The sequence below is a fragment of the Eubalaena glacialis genome, chromosome 15, assembly GCF_028564815.1.
Source record: "Eubalaena glacialis isolate mEubGla1 chromosome 15, mEubGla1.1.hap2.+ XY, whole genome shotgun sequence".
Classification (NCBI taxonomy): domain Eukaryota; kingdom Metazoa; phylum Chordata; class Mammalia; order Artiodactyla; family Balaenidae; genus Eubalaena; species Eubalaena glacialis.
In genome coordinates, this window is record NC_083730.1 from 92937043 (window position 1) to 92949567 (window position 12525).

A 12525-nucleotide genomic window follows, 5' to 3' on the forward strand; every position below is an offset into this window, starting at 1 on the left:
GCCACCGCGCTTTTCTCAACGGCCCGAGTGATGTTTTCCTGAAATAGTTCTGTGGCTCATGTCGCTAACATCCACGAACCACTCCCTCTGTGTTGTTGAGTCCGTGCCCCCGGCGCCAGCTGTGCACCCAGGAACGCCTTGGGTGTAGTTGGAGAGGCCAGAACACACGCCTGTCCTGACGTGTCCCAGGTGCTGGCCGCTCCCCGAGACTGGACGTGACGGAAGCCCTGCCTCTGAGCAGCCCTGTAGGCCCGGGCAGACCAGGCCCTTCGGCTTGTGTTTGGGTAGAGCTCCTGTATCCAGCCGTCCTGTCTGGCAGTGCGGGCGGCCTGGAAGCCTCTTCAGCCTCACCCTGCGTGAGGGGCGTGACCCGCGCCTGCTTCCCCCTGGTGCGGTCACGGTCACGAGAGCCGCCGCCCTGCGTGGTGGGACGCGTCATGGGGTTGCTTGGTTTCAGAAGTGGAGCCGTGTTGGGGAGAGCGTACATCTCAGGACCCCAAGACGTGCTGGCACAGACGGCCTGCCCCTGGGGTCACCATTGTTGGGGGGCTGCCCGGGGGCGTGTGGGCTTGGTTATCCTTTTTTTTTTTTCTTATTCTCAAGTCTTAACTGCCGGGTTTTTTTAATATCCTCTTAGTACTTTTAGGCTGAAAAAAACAGTGAGGTCGTCACAATGCATCTTCTTAATTCAGCCCAGCCAAGGCCCCCGCCCCTCAGTTGCTGATTTTCACTTTAATGGTGAAGGGTAATAATCAATCATTTTATTGGAATAAATAGACCCCATGACTTAATGACGAGTTATATTTTGAATATATTGATTCACTTATTCCCTTGCCTCAAAATGAAGTACTAAACTATAACCACAGTGGTGAAATAAGTATTCCTAATGGCGGGCGTTAGTTAGGATAAAGGCAAAAGAAACAGTAATAAAGTTCAGAGGTACAAATTATCAGGTTGGCAATAACGTATAAATAGGAATTCATCTCCTGAGCTGCCACTCACCCTCTCCTGTTGTCCTGGACTGGCCACCTGCAGTGCCTCGCCCACCTGGTTCGTATCCTTGGCAAACGTCCGTCAAGGGGGGGCGTGTTTCCCCATCGCTCCCCCGTTTAGTGCAGCACTAGTCATCACTAACGAGTGCCGTGGTTCTGTCCTCATGTGCGGGCAAGGGAGAACCCTGAGGGAGAAGGACAGCCATCCTGTGTTTCTCCTCACTCAACAAACCACTTACATAAAGGATGGAAACCACGTCTCAGTTCTCCTAAAGTAGACTCTCTGCTTCCCGGGGAAAATCTCCACAGCAGCCCTGACTGCCCTGTGGCTCCTGGGGCCGTGACCACTAACTCCCCATTGCTGGAGGCCTCGTGCATGCCGGCATGGAAGTGCTCACTGGCGGCTCTTACCCCCAATTCCGTCTCCTTGTTCGTGCAATGTATATTCCTAATTTAGAGTCCACAGTTACTGGGATTTTTTAAATGCACTAAAAGCTGGTTCTTCCAGCCGTGCGGCAGCGGGTTCTCTACTAGGCAGCATGGCTGGCGGCACAGCCAGCATTTCCCTTCCGCCAGCCTGTAAAGTTAGAAAGCTCACTACGTTTTATTTATTTTAGTCTTAACATATCATTTTGTATATATGTTTATGGAGTGCCAGAGCGGGAGTTAGGTGTCCTTAGAAGTAAAAGTTCATTTCGACATGTTAGAATTGTTTAACAACAACCAATTATTTTAAAATGTAACCCGAAAAATATTATTGCACTAAAAGAATTTGAAGTGAGAAAGACCTTTTTGATAGGAAGAACTGTCTCACGGTGAAGTGGGTTCCCTGGAGGCAGTTTAGGCAGAACCTTAAAAATGAACTGGGCAGCGCTGACATGGAGGAGGCGAGTGAAGCCCAGCCAGGAACGCCAGGCCGCCCGTGCGCCCCCCATTCTGCAGTGGCCCCGGCTACAAAGGGTACTTTGGCGGGAACAAACTGCTTTGGGAACAGGGCATACAGTTCTTGAGCGATTCTGGGCCCTGCTGCCTCTCAGCTCACAAGGAAGGGAAGGTGTGAGAGACGGTGTTGTGAGTGTAAAGGATAGGCAGGCAGAGCACTGCCCTCGGGTCGCAGCCCTGACCCCTAACCCAGGGTGGCATCCTCGTCCGGCCACGGGAGCACCGCCGCTGAGCCTCTCAGAGCCAGGGCAAGAAGCGCAACTTTAGAAGAACCATTTGCACAAAGTGTCGTTTTCCCTCATCCAGTTGGCCTTGTCCAAATGGACCTGCGGAGAAGAGAGGGGAGGCCGGTCCTGCTGGAGCCCAGCGCCCGCCAGCAGCCAGCAGCCAGCACCCACGCGGCCCGCGAGACGGGGCCGGGCTGCAGCCCCTGCCTGGGATTGTTTTCCGTAAACCTTATGGCTGAATCCTCCAAGGCACAAAATGATACATTGCAGATTTCTTGGTATATCTCTGCGTGTGGTATTTACTGGCTGTAGTTAAAATTCATGTAAAATGAATTGAGGAAATGACCTTTCTCAGGACAAGGGGAAGGGCTGCAGGTGGGTGGCCACAGATGCAAATGTAAAATACTGGTGGTGGTTTTTTGGAGTTCTGGGTTTGTTGGGGTTTTTCTTTTTTTCTTTTTTTTTGTAAATTCGTTTTTTCATCTTACAGTGTGATGTGGACAAATGTTAATGTCAATAAAAATAGGATTACCACATCATTTTTTAAAGTTGAGTACTAATTCACTGCTTGGATGGACCATAGTGAACCAGGAGTACCCTTTGGATGGTCATTCAGGCGGTTTATAATTGTTGATCATCACAAAGTGCGATGTGGTCCTTAGGTGTGCGTCTCCAACACTTAGGTGACTGTGTCTTTAGAATAAAGTCCTAGAAATGGGAGTGCTCTGGATGCCACAGCGCTGAGGGTGGCGGCTCCTCGATGTGTGTGCTGGTGTCCCACTGTGAGAGTTTAACAGGCAGCGTGCTGAAGATCACACACGCCTCTGTGTGTCTGTCATGCTTGGGTAAAGAGGTTTTTAAGGGCGACCGCTAACTTGCTGAGCGCGCCGCCGTGGTATGGTGCATTCGCATGCGTGGAGCACGGCTGACTCGCACTGACGGGGCCATCTTGTTTGTGGTTCCCACTAGTGGCTTCATTTGCTTCTTTCAGTTTTACTGAGGTATAATTGTGTCAACGGAAAAAGAGTGCACAACGTGAGAGTTGCGGGTCGAGTTTTATTTGGGGCAGCATGAGGGTGATGGCCCAGGAGACAGCCGCTCAGGGGCTCTGGGGAACTGCTCCGCAGAGGTGGGGGCCGGGGGGGGGTCGGCAGACATGTGACTGTGGTGAAGGGGTGCGTGCAGTCAAGCACACGTCTTGGCAGAAGGTGGCCGCCGGTCACGAGGAGCAGGTGTCACCATCCATGATGTCAGTGCTTTTCTAGGCATGAGGAGGTACTAGAACTGGGCTCTTAACCTCTTCCCCTGAAAATCTCTAACTCTCTGAAGGCCTGCTCTGCCACTTTTTCCCGGAGCACAGAGGGCCTCCTTCCTGATCTCCACCCTGAACTCCTTTCAGTGTGTGTCAAAGGTCAGCGACGGCAGTGGCCAGGGACTTCATCCTTGTAGAGCAGATGGCGAGTGACCGTTTTCTGGTTAGCGGTTGACACACAGCATTGTGTGTTCAGGGTGCACAGCATGATCTCACTTACATGTAAAACAAAATAACTACCGCAGTACGTTAGTAGGAGTGAGGAGTTCACACCCATCACCTCATACAGGGACAGAGAAAGAAGGAAAGAAATGCATTTTCCTTGTGACAAAGAGTTTTTTAAAAATCAAAGAGGAACCTCTTTTGGTTCAGGCAGAGCAGAGATTCATAAAAACGCAATACTAGAGGAATCTCCTTTTCGGTGGAAAGTCACAATTATTTACGAAAGAGCAAGCGGGGCTCTTTTCCTAACACGGTGCCCTTCGTGCGCGTTCCTTTCGTCAAATCCAGCTGCCACCGCCCAGCAGGCTTGGGAGGGAACCCTGCACGGGAAGGCTCGGCCAGGAGAGGTGGGCATTCAGCTCTTGACTTCGAAGGAGCCGTCATTCTCCCTAAGATGCCAGGGCAGTATTTTTAGCGCCACAGAGGGAGGTGTGGTCCGCTCTAAGAGGTGTTGGTTTGTTATCGGTGAGAGGGCCCCAAAGTCGGAAGCTTATAAACACACATTTTTAAATGTCGCATTTTCCCTGTTAACATCCAGACGTTTGCTTCTGTTCCCAGGAAGCCAGTACTGTGTCCTGCCCTCTACTGGCCGGAGGCAGACCTCTGCCCACTTTAGACATTAAGCCTCCGGAAGGGCGCTCAAGCAAAAACAAAGACCCGCCGAGAGAAGAAGAGAGAGAGAGGAAAAAGAAAAAGCACAAAAAACGGTCTCGAACAAGATCACGCTCTCCCAAGTACCATTCGTCATCCAAGTCCAGGTCTAGATCCCACTCGAAAGCAAAGCATTGTCTTCCCAGTGCCTATCGGACAGCACGGCGCTCGAGGTGGGTGTGCAGGGCGCCCCCGCGGCCGTGCATCTGGTGTGGGTGCAGACCCCCGCACCTGCTCACCAGCAGAGCTGGGCGGAGCCTCCCTAGCCCAGCCCCCCGTAAACACAGACCCACACACCTGCGTGTGTTGATGAGAGATGCGCCCTGCCAACCCAAATAAGATCTTTTCAAAATATTTTTTTTTTTTTTTTTTTTTTTTTTTTTAATATTTATTTATTTATTTATTTGGGCCCCGTCTTAGTTGCGGCAGGCGGGCTCCTTAGTTGCAGCATGTGAACTCTTAGGTGCAGCATGCACGTGGGATCTAGTTCCCTGACGAGGGATCGAACTCTGGTCCCCTGCCTTGGGAGCGTGGAGTCTTAACCACTGTGCCACCAGGGAAGTCCCCAAAATATTTTTTTAACCTGACTTTCTAAGGTTCATCAGCTACTGCCAGGTTTTTTAAAAATAGAGGTGTTTACATTTTAACAGGTCTTAGAAGCAAGCTTAGCATATCGGCTGAAATGTGTGGAAGATTCACAGGTTGGGGGTCTTTTGCTTGGTGTGAACGAGTAGGCTTTCCCAGGCTAACTCCTTGTGAATGTGCAGATGGCGAAGCAGCAGGAATTTGTACCTTGGCTGTGTTCAGCTTCCCTGGCACAGCACCTACAAGTGCACATGAAGGAGGGAGCACAGTGGCACACGTCCGTTTTCTCGATTAATTTGCTTCTCCAAACCTCTCACCCACAGTCACTGTTCAACCAAAAACCACCTTTACAAGGAGCCAGCTTTTGAGGAAGCAGCTTAACATTTCAGGCAACAGAAGTAATAAACATGAAAACCTGTAAGGATCACAGAATTTGCTGCTTAGTAAAGCAGGTATTTTTCTTTTTTTTAAAGCACCTGGCTTGCAGGAGGTTCAGGAAAGCAAATTTTTAATTTTAAAACTTACCTCATGCCTTCTGATTTATTACTGAATGTTGATTGGACTTCTCTCAGTTTCTCTTTAGCACAGCACTTGTACTGATCTAGTTCTTCTTCTACACCTGGTGTTAGTTCTTTCCTTTCTGTGGGAAAAATGCAGGTGCCCTATACTTTTTATTTTTTATGTTTTAAAAAAAAGTATACTTGTATACACATCTGCCTGTCTTGAATATATCCTAGAACAACATGCTTTCCCTATTTTTACCCAGACCAGACCTTAAAGGCTTGACAAGTATTTACACTTGTCTACGATGAAATTAGAATAAATTTGATCTTTGGCTCTCTGCATTTCTTTTTAATAAATTTATTTATTTATTTATTTATTTTTGGCTGCATTGGTCTTTGTTGCTGCACGCGGGCTTTCTCTAGTTGTGGTGAGCGGGGGCTACTCTTCGTTGAGGTGTGCGGGCTTCTCATTGCTGTAGCTTCTCTTGCTGTGGAGCACGGGCTCTAGGCACACGGGCTTCAGCAGTTGTGGCACGCGGGCTTCAGTAGTTGTGGCTCGCAGGCTCTAGAGCACAGGCTCAGTAGTTGTGGCGCAAGGGCTTAGTTGCTCCGTGGCATGTGGGATCTTCCCGGACCGGGTCTCAAACCCGTGTCCCCTGCATTGGCAGGCAGATTCTTAACCATTGGCAGGCAAAGTCCCGCTCTCTACGTTTTTGCTAGTTCTTTAGAAGTTCCATCACTCCTCCCTCTCTCTCTCTTTCTCTCTCTCTCTCTCTCTCTCTCTCTCACACACACACACACACACACACACACAGAGCTTGTTGTTGTTTAATTAAATGAACAACTTTGCTGACGTAGTTTCAGTTTTTGAAAGTCCCCAGAAACTTGTATGTATATGTCAAAACTTTTTAAAGTTTCTTATTTGAAAAAATTTCTTATAACATTATATAGTGGAAATAAATAAATAGGCCTGTACAAGCCCTCTGAGTAATAACATACCCAGTAAAATTCTTCCTAGTTACCCTTTATTCCAGGGCTCAAAGAGAAGAGAGTATAATTCATTCATAAAGCCCCATCTGGGGGATTGGTAACTCTCAGCGTCCCTTAGATTGCTCCCTAGGGTAGGAAGTGGGGATTGGTAACTCTCAGGGTCCCTTAGATTGCTCCCTAGGGTAGGAAGTGGGGATTGGTAACTCTCAGCGTCCCTTAGATTGCTCCCTAGGGTAGGAAGTGGGGATTGGTAACTCTCAGCGTCCCTTAGATTGCTCCCTAGGGTAGGAAGTGGGGATTGGTAACTCTCAGCGTCCCTTAGATTGCTCCCTAGGGTAGGAAGTGGGGATTGGTAACTCTCAGCGTCCCTTAGATTGCTCCCTAGGGTAGGAAGTGGGGATTGGTAACTCTCAGCGTCCTTAGATTGCTCCCTAGGGTAGGAAGTGGGGATTGGTAACTCTCAGCGTCCCTTAGATTGCTCCCTAGGGTAGGAAGTGGGGATTGGTAACTCTCAGCGTCCCTTAGATTGCTCCCTAGGGTAGGAAGTGGGGATTGGTAACTCTCAGCGTCCTTAGATTGCTCCCTAGGGTAGGAAGTGGGGATTGGTAACTCTCAGCGTCCTTAGATTGCTCCCTAGGGTAGGAAGTGGGGATTGGTAACTCTCAGCGTCCTTAGATTGCTCCCTAGGGTAGGAAGTGGGGATTGGTAACTCTCAGCGTCCCTTAGATTGCTCCCTAGGGTAGGAAGTGGGGATTGGTAACTCTCAGGGTCCCTTAGATTGCTCCCTAGGGTAGGAAGTGGGGATTGGTAACTCTCAGCGTCCCTTAGATTGCTCCCTAGGGTAGGAAGTGGGGATTGGTAACTCTCAGGGTCCCTTAGATTGCTCCCTAGGGTAGGAAGTGGGGATTGGTAACTCTCAGCGTCCCTTAGATTGCTCCCTAGGGTAGGAAGTGGGGATTGGTAACTCTCAGGGTCCCTTAGATTGCTCCCTAGGGTAGGAAGTGGGGATTGGTAACTCTCAGCGTCCTTAGATTGCTCCCTAGGGTAGGAAGTGGGGATTGGTAACTCTCAGCGTCCCTTAGATTGCTCCCTAGGGTAGGAAGTGGGGATTGGTAACTCTCAGCGTCCCTTAGATTGCTCCCTAGGGTAGGAAGTGGGGATTGGTAACTCTCAGCGTCCTTAGATTGCTCCCTAGGGTAGGAAGTGGGGATTGGTAACTCTCAGCGTCCTTAGATTGCTCCCTAGGGTAGGAAGTGGGGATTGGTAACTCTCAGCGTCCTTAGATTGCTCCCTAGGGTAAGAAGTGGGGATTGGTAACTCTCAGCGTCCCTTAGATTGCTCCCTAGGGTAGGAAGTGGGGATTGGTAACTCTCAGCGTCCTTAGATTGCTCCCTAGGGTAGGAAGTGGGGATTGGTAACTCTCAGCGTCCTTAGATTGCTCCCTAGGGTAGGAAGTGGGGATTGGTAACTCTCAGCGTCCTTAGATTGCTCCCTAGGGTAGGAAGTGGGGATTGGTAACTCTCAGCGTCCTTAGATTGCTCCCTAGGGTAGGAAGTGGGGATTGGTAACTCTCAGCGTCCTTAGATTGCTCCCTAGGGTAGGAAGTGGGGATTGGTAACTCTCAGCGTCCCTTAGATTGCTCCCTAGGGTAGGAAGTGGGGATTGGTAACTCTCAGCGTCCTTAGATTGCTCCCTAGGGTAGGAAGTGGGGATTGGTAACTCTCAGCGTCCTTAGATTGCTCCCTAGGGTAGGAAGTGGGGATTGGTAACTCTCAGCGTCCTTAGATTGCTCCCTAGGGTAGGAAGTGGGGATTGGTAACTCTCAGCGTCCTTAGATTGCTCCCTAGGGTAGGAAGTGGGGATTGGTAACTCTCAGCGTCCCTTAGATTGCTCCCTAGGGTAGGAAGTGGGGATTGGTAACTCTCAGCGTCCCTTAGATTGCTCCCTAGGGTAGGAAGTGGGGATTGGTAACTCTCAGCGTCCCTTAGATTGCTCCCTAGGGTAGGAAGTGGGGATTGGTAACTCTCAGCGTCCCTTAGATTGCTCCCTAGGGTAGGAAGTGGGGATTGGTAACTCTCAGGGTCCCTTAGATTGCTCCCTAGGGTAGGAAGTGGGGATTGGTAACTCTCAGCGTCCTTAGATTGCTCCCTAGGGTAGGAAGTGGGGATTGGTAACTCTCAGCGTCCTTAGATTGCTCCCTAGGGTAGGAAGTGGGGATTGGTAACTCTCAGCGTCCTTAGATTGCTCCCTAGGGTAGGAAGTGGGGATTGGTAACTCTCAGCGTCCCTTAGATTGCTCCCTAGGGTAGGAAGTGGGGATTGGTAACTCTCAGCGTCCCTTAGATTGCTCCCTAGGGTAGGAAGTGGGGATTGGTAACTCTCAGCGTCCTTAGATTGCTCCCTAGGGTAGGAAGTGGGGATTGGTAACTCTCAGCGTCCCTTAGATTGCTCCCTAGGGTAGGAAGTGGGGATTGGTAACTCTCAGCGTCCCTTAGATTGCTCCCTAGGGTAGGAAGTGGGGATTGGTAACTCTCAGCGTCCCTTAGATTGCTCCCTAGGGTAGGAAGTGGGGATTGGTAACTCTCAGCGTCCTTAGATTGCTCCCTAGGGTAGGAAGTGGGGATTGGTAACTCTCAGCGTCCTTAGATTGCTCCCTAGGGTAGGAAGTGGGGATTGGTAACTCTCAGCGTCCCTTAGATTGCTCCCTAGGGTAGGAAGTGGGGATTGGTAACTCTCAGCGTCCTTAGATTGCTCCCTAGGGTAGGAAGTGGGGATTGGTAACTCTCAGCGTCCTTAGATTGCTCCCTAGGGTAGGAAGTGGGGATTGGTAACTCTCAGCGTCCTTAGATTGCTCCCTAGGGTAGGAAGTGGGGATTGGTAACTCTCAGCGTCCCTTAGATTGCTCCCTAGGGTAGGAAGTGGGGATTGGTAACTCTCAGGGTCCCTTAGATTGCTCCCTAGGGTAGGAAGTGGGGATTGGTAACTCTCAGCGTCCTTAGATTGCTCCCTAGGGTAGGAAGTGGGGATTGGTAACTCTCAGCGTCCCTTAGATTGCTCCCTAGGGTAGGAAGTGGGGATTGGTAACTCTCAGGGTCCCTTAGATTGCTCCCTAGGGTAGGAAGTGGGGATTGGTAACTCTCAGCGTCCTTAGATTGCTCCCTAGGGTAGGAAGTGGGGATTGGTAACTCTCAGCGTCCTTAGATTGCTCCCTAGGGTAGGAAGTGGGGATTGGTAACTCTCAGCGTCCCTTAGATTGCTCCCTAGGGTAGGAAGTGGGGATTGGTAACTCTCAGCGTCCTTAGATTGCTCCCTAGGGTAGGAAGTGGGGATTGGTAACTCTCAGCGTCCTTAGATTGCTCCCTAGGGTAGGAAGTGGGGATTGGTAACTCTCAGCGTCCTTAGATTGCTCCCTAGGGTAGGAAGTGGGGATTGGTAACTCTCAGCGTCCCTTAGATTGCTCCCTAGGGTAGGAAGTGGGGATTGGTAACTCTCAGCGTCCCTTAGATTGCTCCCTAGGGTAGGAAGTGGGGATTGGTAACTCTCAGCGTCCCTTAGATTGCTCCCTAGGGTAGGAAGTGGGGATTGGTAACTCTCAGCGTCCCTTAGATTGCTCCCTAGGGTAGGAAGTGGGGATTGGTAACTCTCAGGGTCCCTTAGATTGCTCCCTAGGGTAGGAAGTGGGGATTGGTAACTCTCAGCGTCCTTAGATTGCTCCCTAGGGTAGGAAGTGGGGATTGGTAACTCTCAGCGTCCTTAGATTGCTCCCTAGGGTAGGAAGTGGGGATTGGTAACTCTCAGCGTCCTTAGATTGCTCCCTAGGGTAGGAAGTGGGGATTGGTAACTCTCAGGGTCCCTTAGATTGCTCCCTAGGGTAGGAAGTGGGGATTGGTAACTCTCAGCATCCTTAGATTGCTCCCTAGGGTAGGAAGTGGGGATTGGTAACTCTCAGCGTCCTTAGATTGCTCCCTAGGGTAGGAAGTGGGGATTGGTAACTCTCAGCGTCCTTAGATTGCTCCCTAGGGTAGGAAGTGGGGATTGGTAACTCTCAGCGTCCTTAGATTGCTCCCTAGGGTAGGAAGTGGGGATTGGTAACTCTCAGCGTCCCTTAGATTGCTCCCTAGGGTAGGAAGTGGGGATTGGTAACTCTCAGCGTCCCTTAGATTGCTCCCTAGGGTAGGAAGTGGGGATTGGTAACTCTCAGCGTCCTTAGATTGCTCCCTAGGGTAGGAAGTGGGGATTGGTAACTCTCAGCGTCCCTTAGATTGCTCCCTAGGGTAGGAAGTGGGGATTGGTAACTCTCAGGGTCCCTTAGATTGCTCCCTAGGGTAGGAAGTGGGGATTGGTAACTCTCAGCGTCCTTAGATTGCTCCCTAGGGTAGGAAGTGGGGATTGGTAACTCTCAGCGTCCTTAGATTGCTCCCTAGGGTAGGAAGTGGGGATTGGTAACTCTCAGCGTCCCTTAGATTGCTCCCTAGGGTAGGAAGTGGGGATTGGTAACTCTCAGCGTCCTTAGATTGCTCCCTAGGGTAGGAAGTGGGGATTGGTAACTCTCAGCGTCCTTAGATTGCTCCCTAGGGTAGGAAGTGGGGATTGGTAACTCTCAGCGTCCTTAGATTGCTCCCTAGGGTAGGAAGTGGGGATTGGTAACTCTCAGCGTCCCTTAGATTGCTCCCTAGGGTAGGAAGTGGGGATTGGTAACTCTCAGCGTCCCTTAGATTGCTCCCTAGGGTAGGAAGTGGGGATTGGTAACTCTCAGCGTCCCTTAGATTGCTCCCTAGGGTAGGAAGTGGGGATTGGTAACTCTCAGGGTCCCTTAGATTGCTCCCTAGGGTAGGAAGTGGGGATTGGTAACTCTCAGCGTCCTTAGATTGCTCCCTAGGGTAGGAAGTGGGGATTGGTAACTCTCAGCGTCCTTAGATTGCTCCCTAGGGTAGGAAGTGGGGATTGGTAACTCTCAGCGTCCTTAGATTGCTCCCTAGGGTAGGAAGTGGGGATTGGTAACTCTCAGCGTCCTTAGATTGCTCCCTAGGGTAGGAAGTGGGGATTGGTAACTCTCAGCGTCCCTTAAATTGCTCCCTAGGGTAGGAAGTGGGGATTGGTAACTCTCAGCGTCCTTAGATTGCTCCCTAGGGTAGGAAGTGGGGATTGGTAACTCTCAGCGTCCTTAGATTGCTCCCTAGGGTAGGAAGTGGGGATTGGTAACTCTCAGCGTCCTTAGATTGCTCCCTAGGGTAGGAAGTGGGGATTGGTAACTCTCAGCGTCCCTTAGATTGCTCCCTAGGGTAGGAAGTGGGGATTGGTAACTCTCAGCGTCCCTTAGATTGCTCCCTAGGGTAGGAAGTGGGGATTGGTAACTCTCAGCGTCCCTTAGATTGCTCCCTAGGGTAGGAAGTGGGGATTGGTAACTCTCAGGTCCCTTAGATTGCTCCCTAGGGTAGGAAGTGGGGATTGGTAACTCTCAGCGTCCCTTAGATTGCTCCCTAGGGTAGGAAGTGGGGATTGGTAACTCTCAGCGTCCCTTAGATTGCTCCCTAGGGTAGGAAGTGGGGATTGGTAACTCTCAGCGTCCCTTAGATTGCTCCCTAGGGTAGGAAGTGGGGATTGGTAACTCTCAGCGTCCTTAGATTGCTCCCTAGGGTAGGAAGTGGGGATTGGTAACTCTCAGCGTCCCTTAGATTGCTCCCTAGGGTAGGAAGTGGGGATTGGTAACTCTCAGCGTCCCTTAGATTGCTCCCTAGGGTAGGAAGTGGGGATTGGTAACTCTCAGCGTCCCTTAGATTGCTCCCTAGGGTAGGAAGTGGGGATTGGTAACTCTCAGCGTCCCTTAGATTGCTCCCTAGGGTAGGAAGTGGGGATTGGTAACTCTCAGCGTCCCTTAGATTGCTCCCTAGGGTAGGAAGTGGGGATTGGTAACTCTCAGCGTCCCTTAGATTGCTCCCTAGGGTAGGAAGTGGGGATTGGTAACTCTCAGCGTCCCTTAGATTGCTCCCTAGGGTAGGAAGTGGGGATTGGTAACTCTCAGCGTCCCTTAGATTGCTCCCTAGGGTAGGAAGTGGGGATTGGTAACTCTCAGGGTCCCTTAGATTGCTCCCTAGGGTAGGA

The 12525-nt window shown here is 50.8% G+C and overlaps 1 protein-coding gene across 5 annotated transcripts in view; it reads left to right on the forward strand.

Moving 5' to 3' along the window:
* The window catches only part of SFSWAP (splicing factor SWAP), a 97204-nt gene that overhangs the window by 66267 nt on the left and 18412 nt on the right, over positions 1 to 12525 (forward strand). For 4 of the 5 annotated variants that reach the window (XM_061169180.1, XM_061169181.1, XM_061169182.1 and 1 more), the window contains one exon: positions 4254 to 4519. In XM_061169180.1, coding sequence (XP_061025163.1) covers positions 4254 to 4519 — 266 coding nt within the window. Of the gene's footprint in view, positions 1 to 4253; positions 4524 to 12525 lie in introns of all 5 variants that reach the window. The other variant, XM_061169184.1, reaches the window with a different exon arrangement.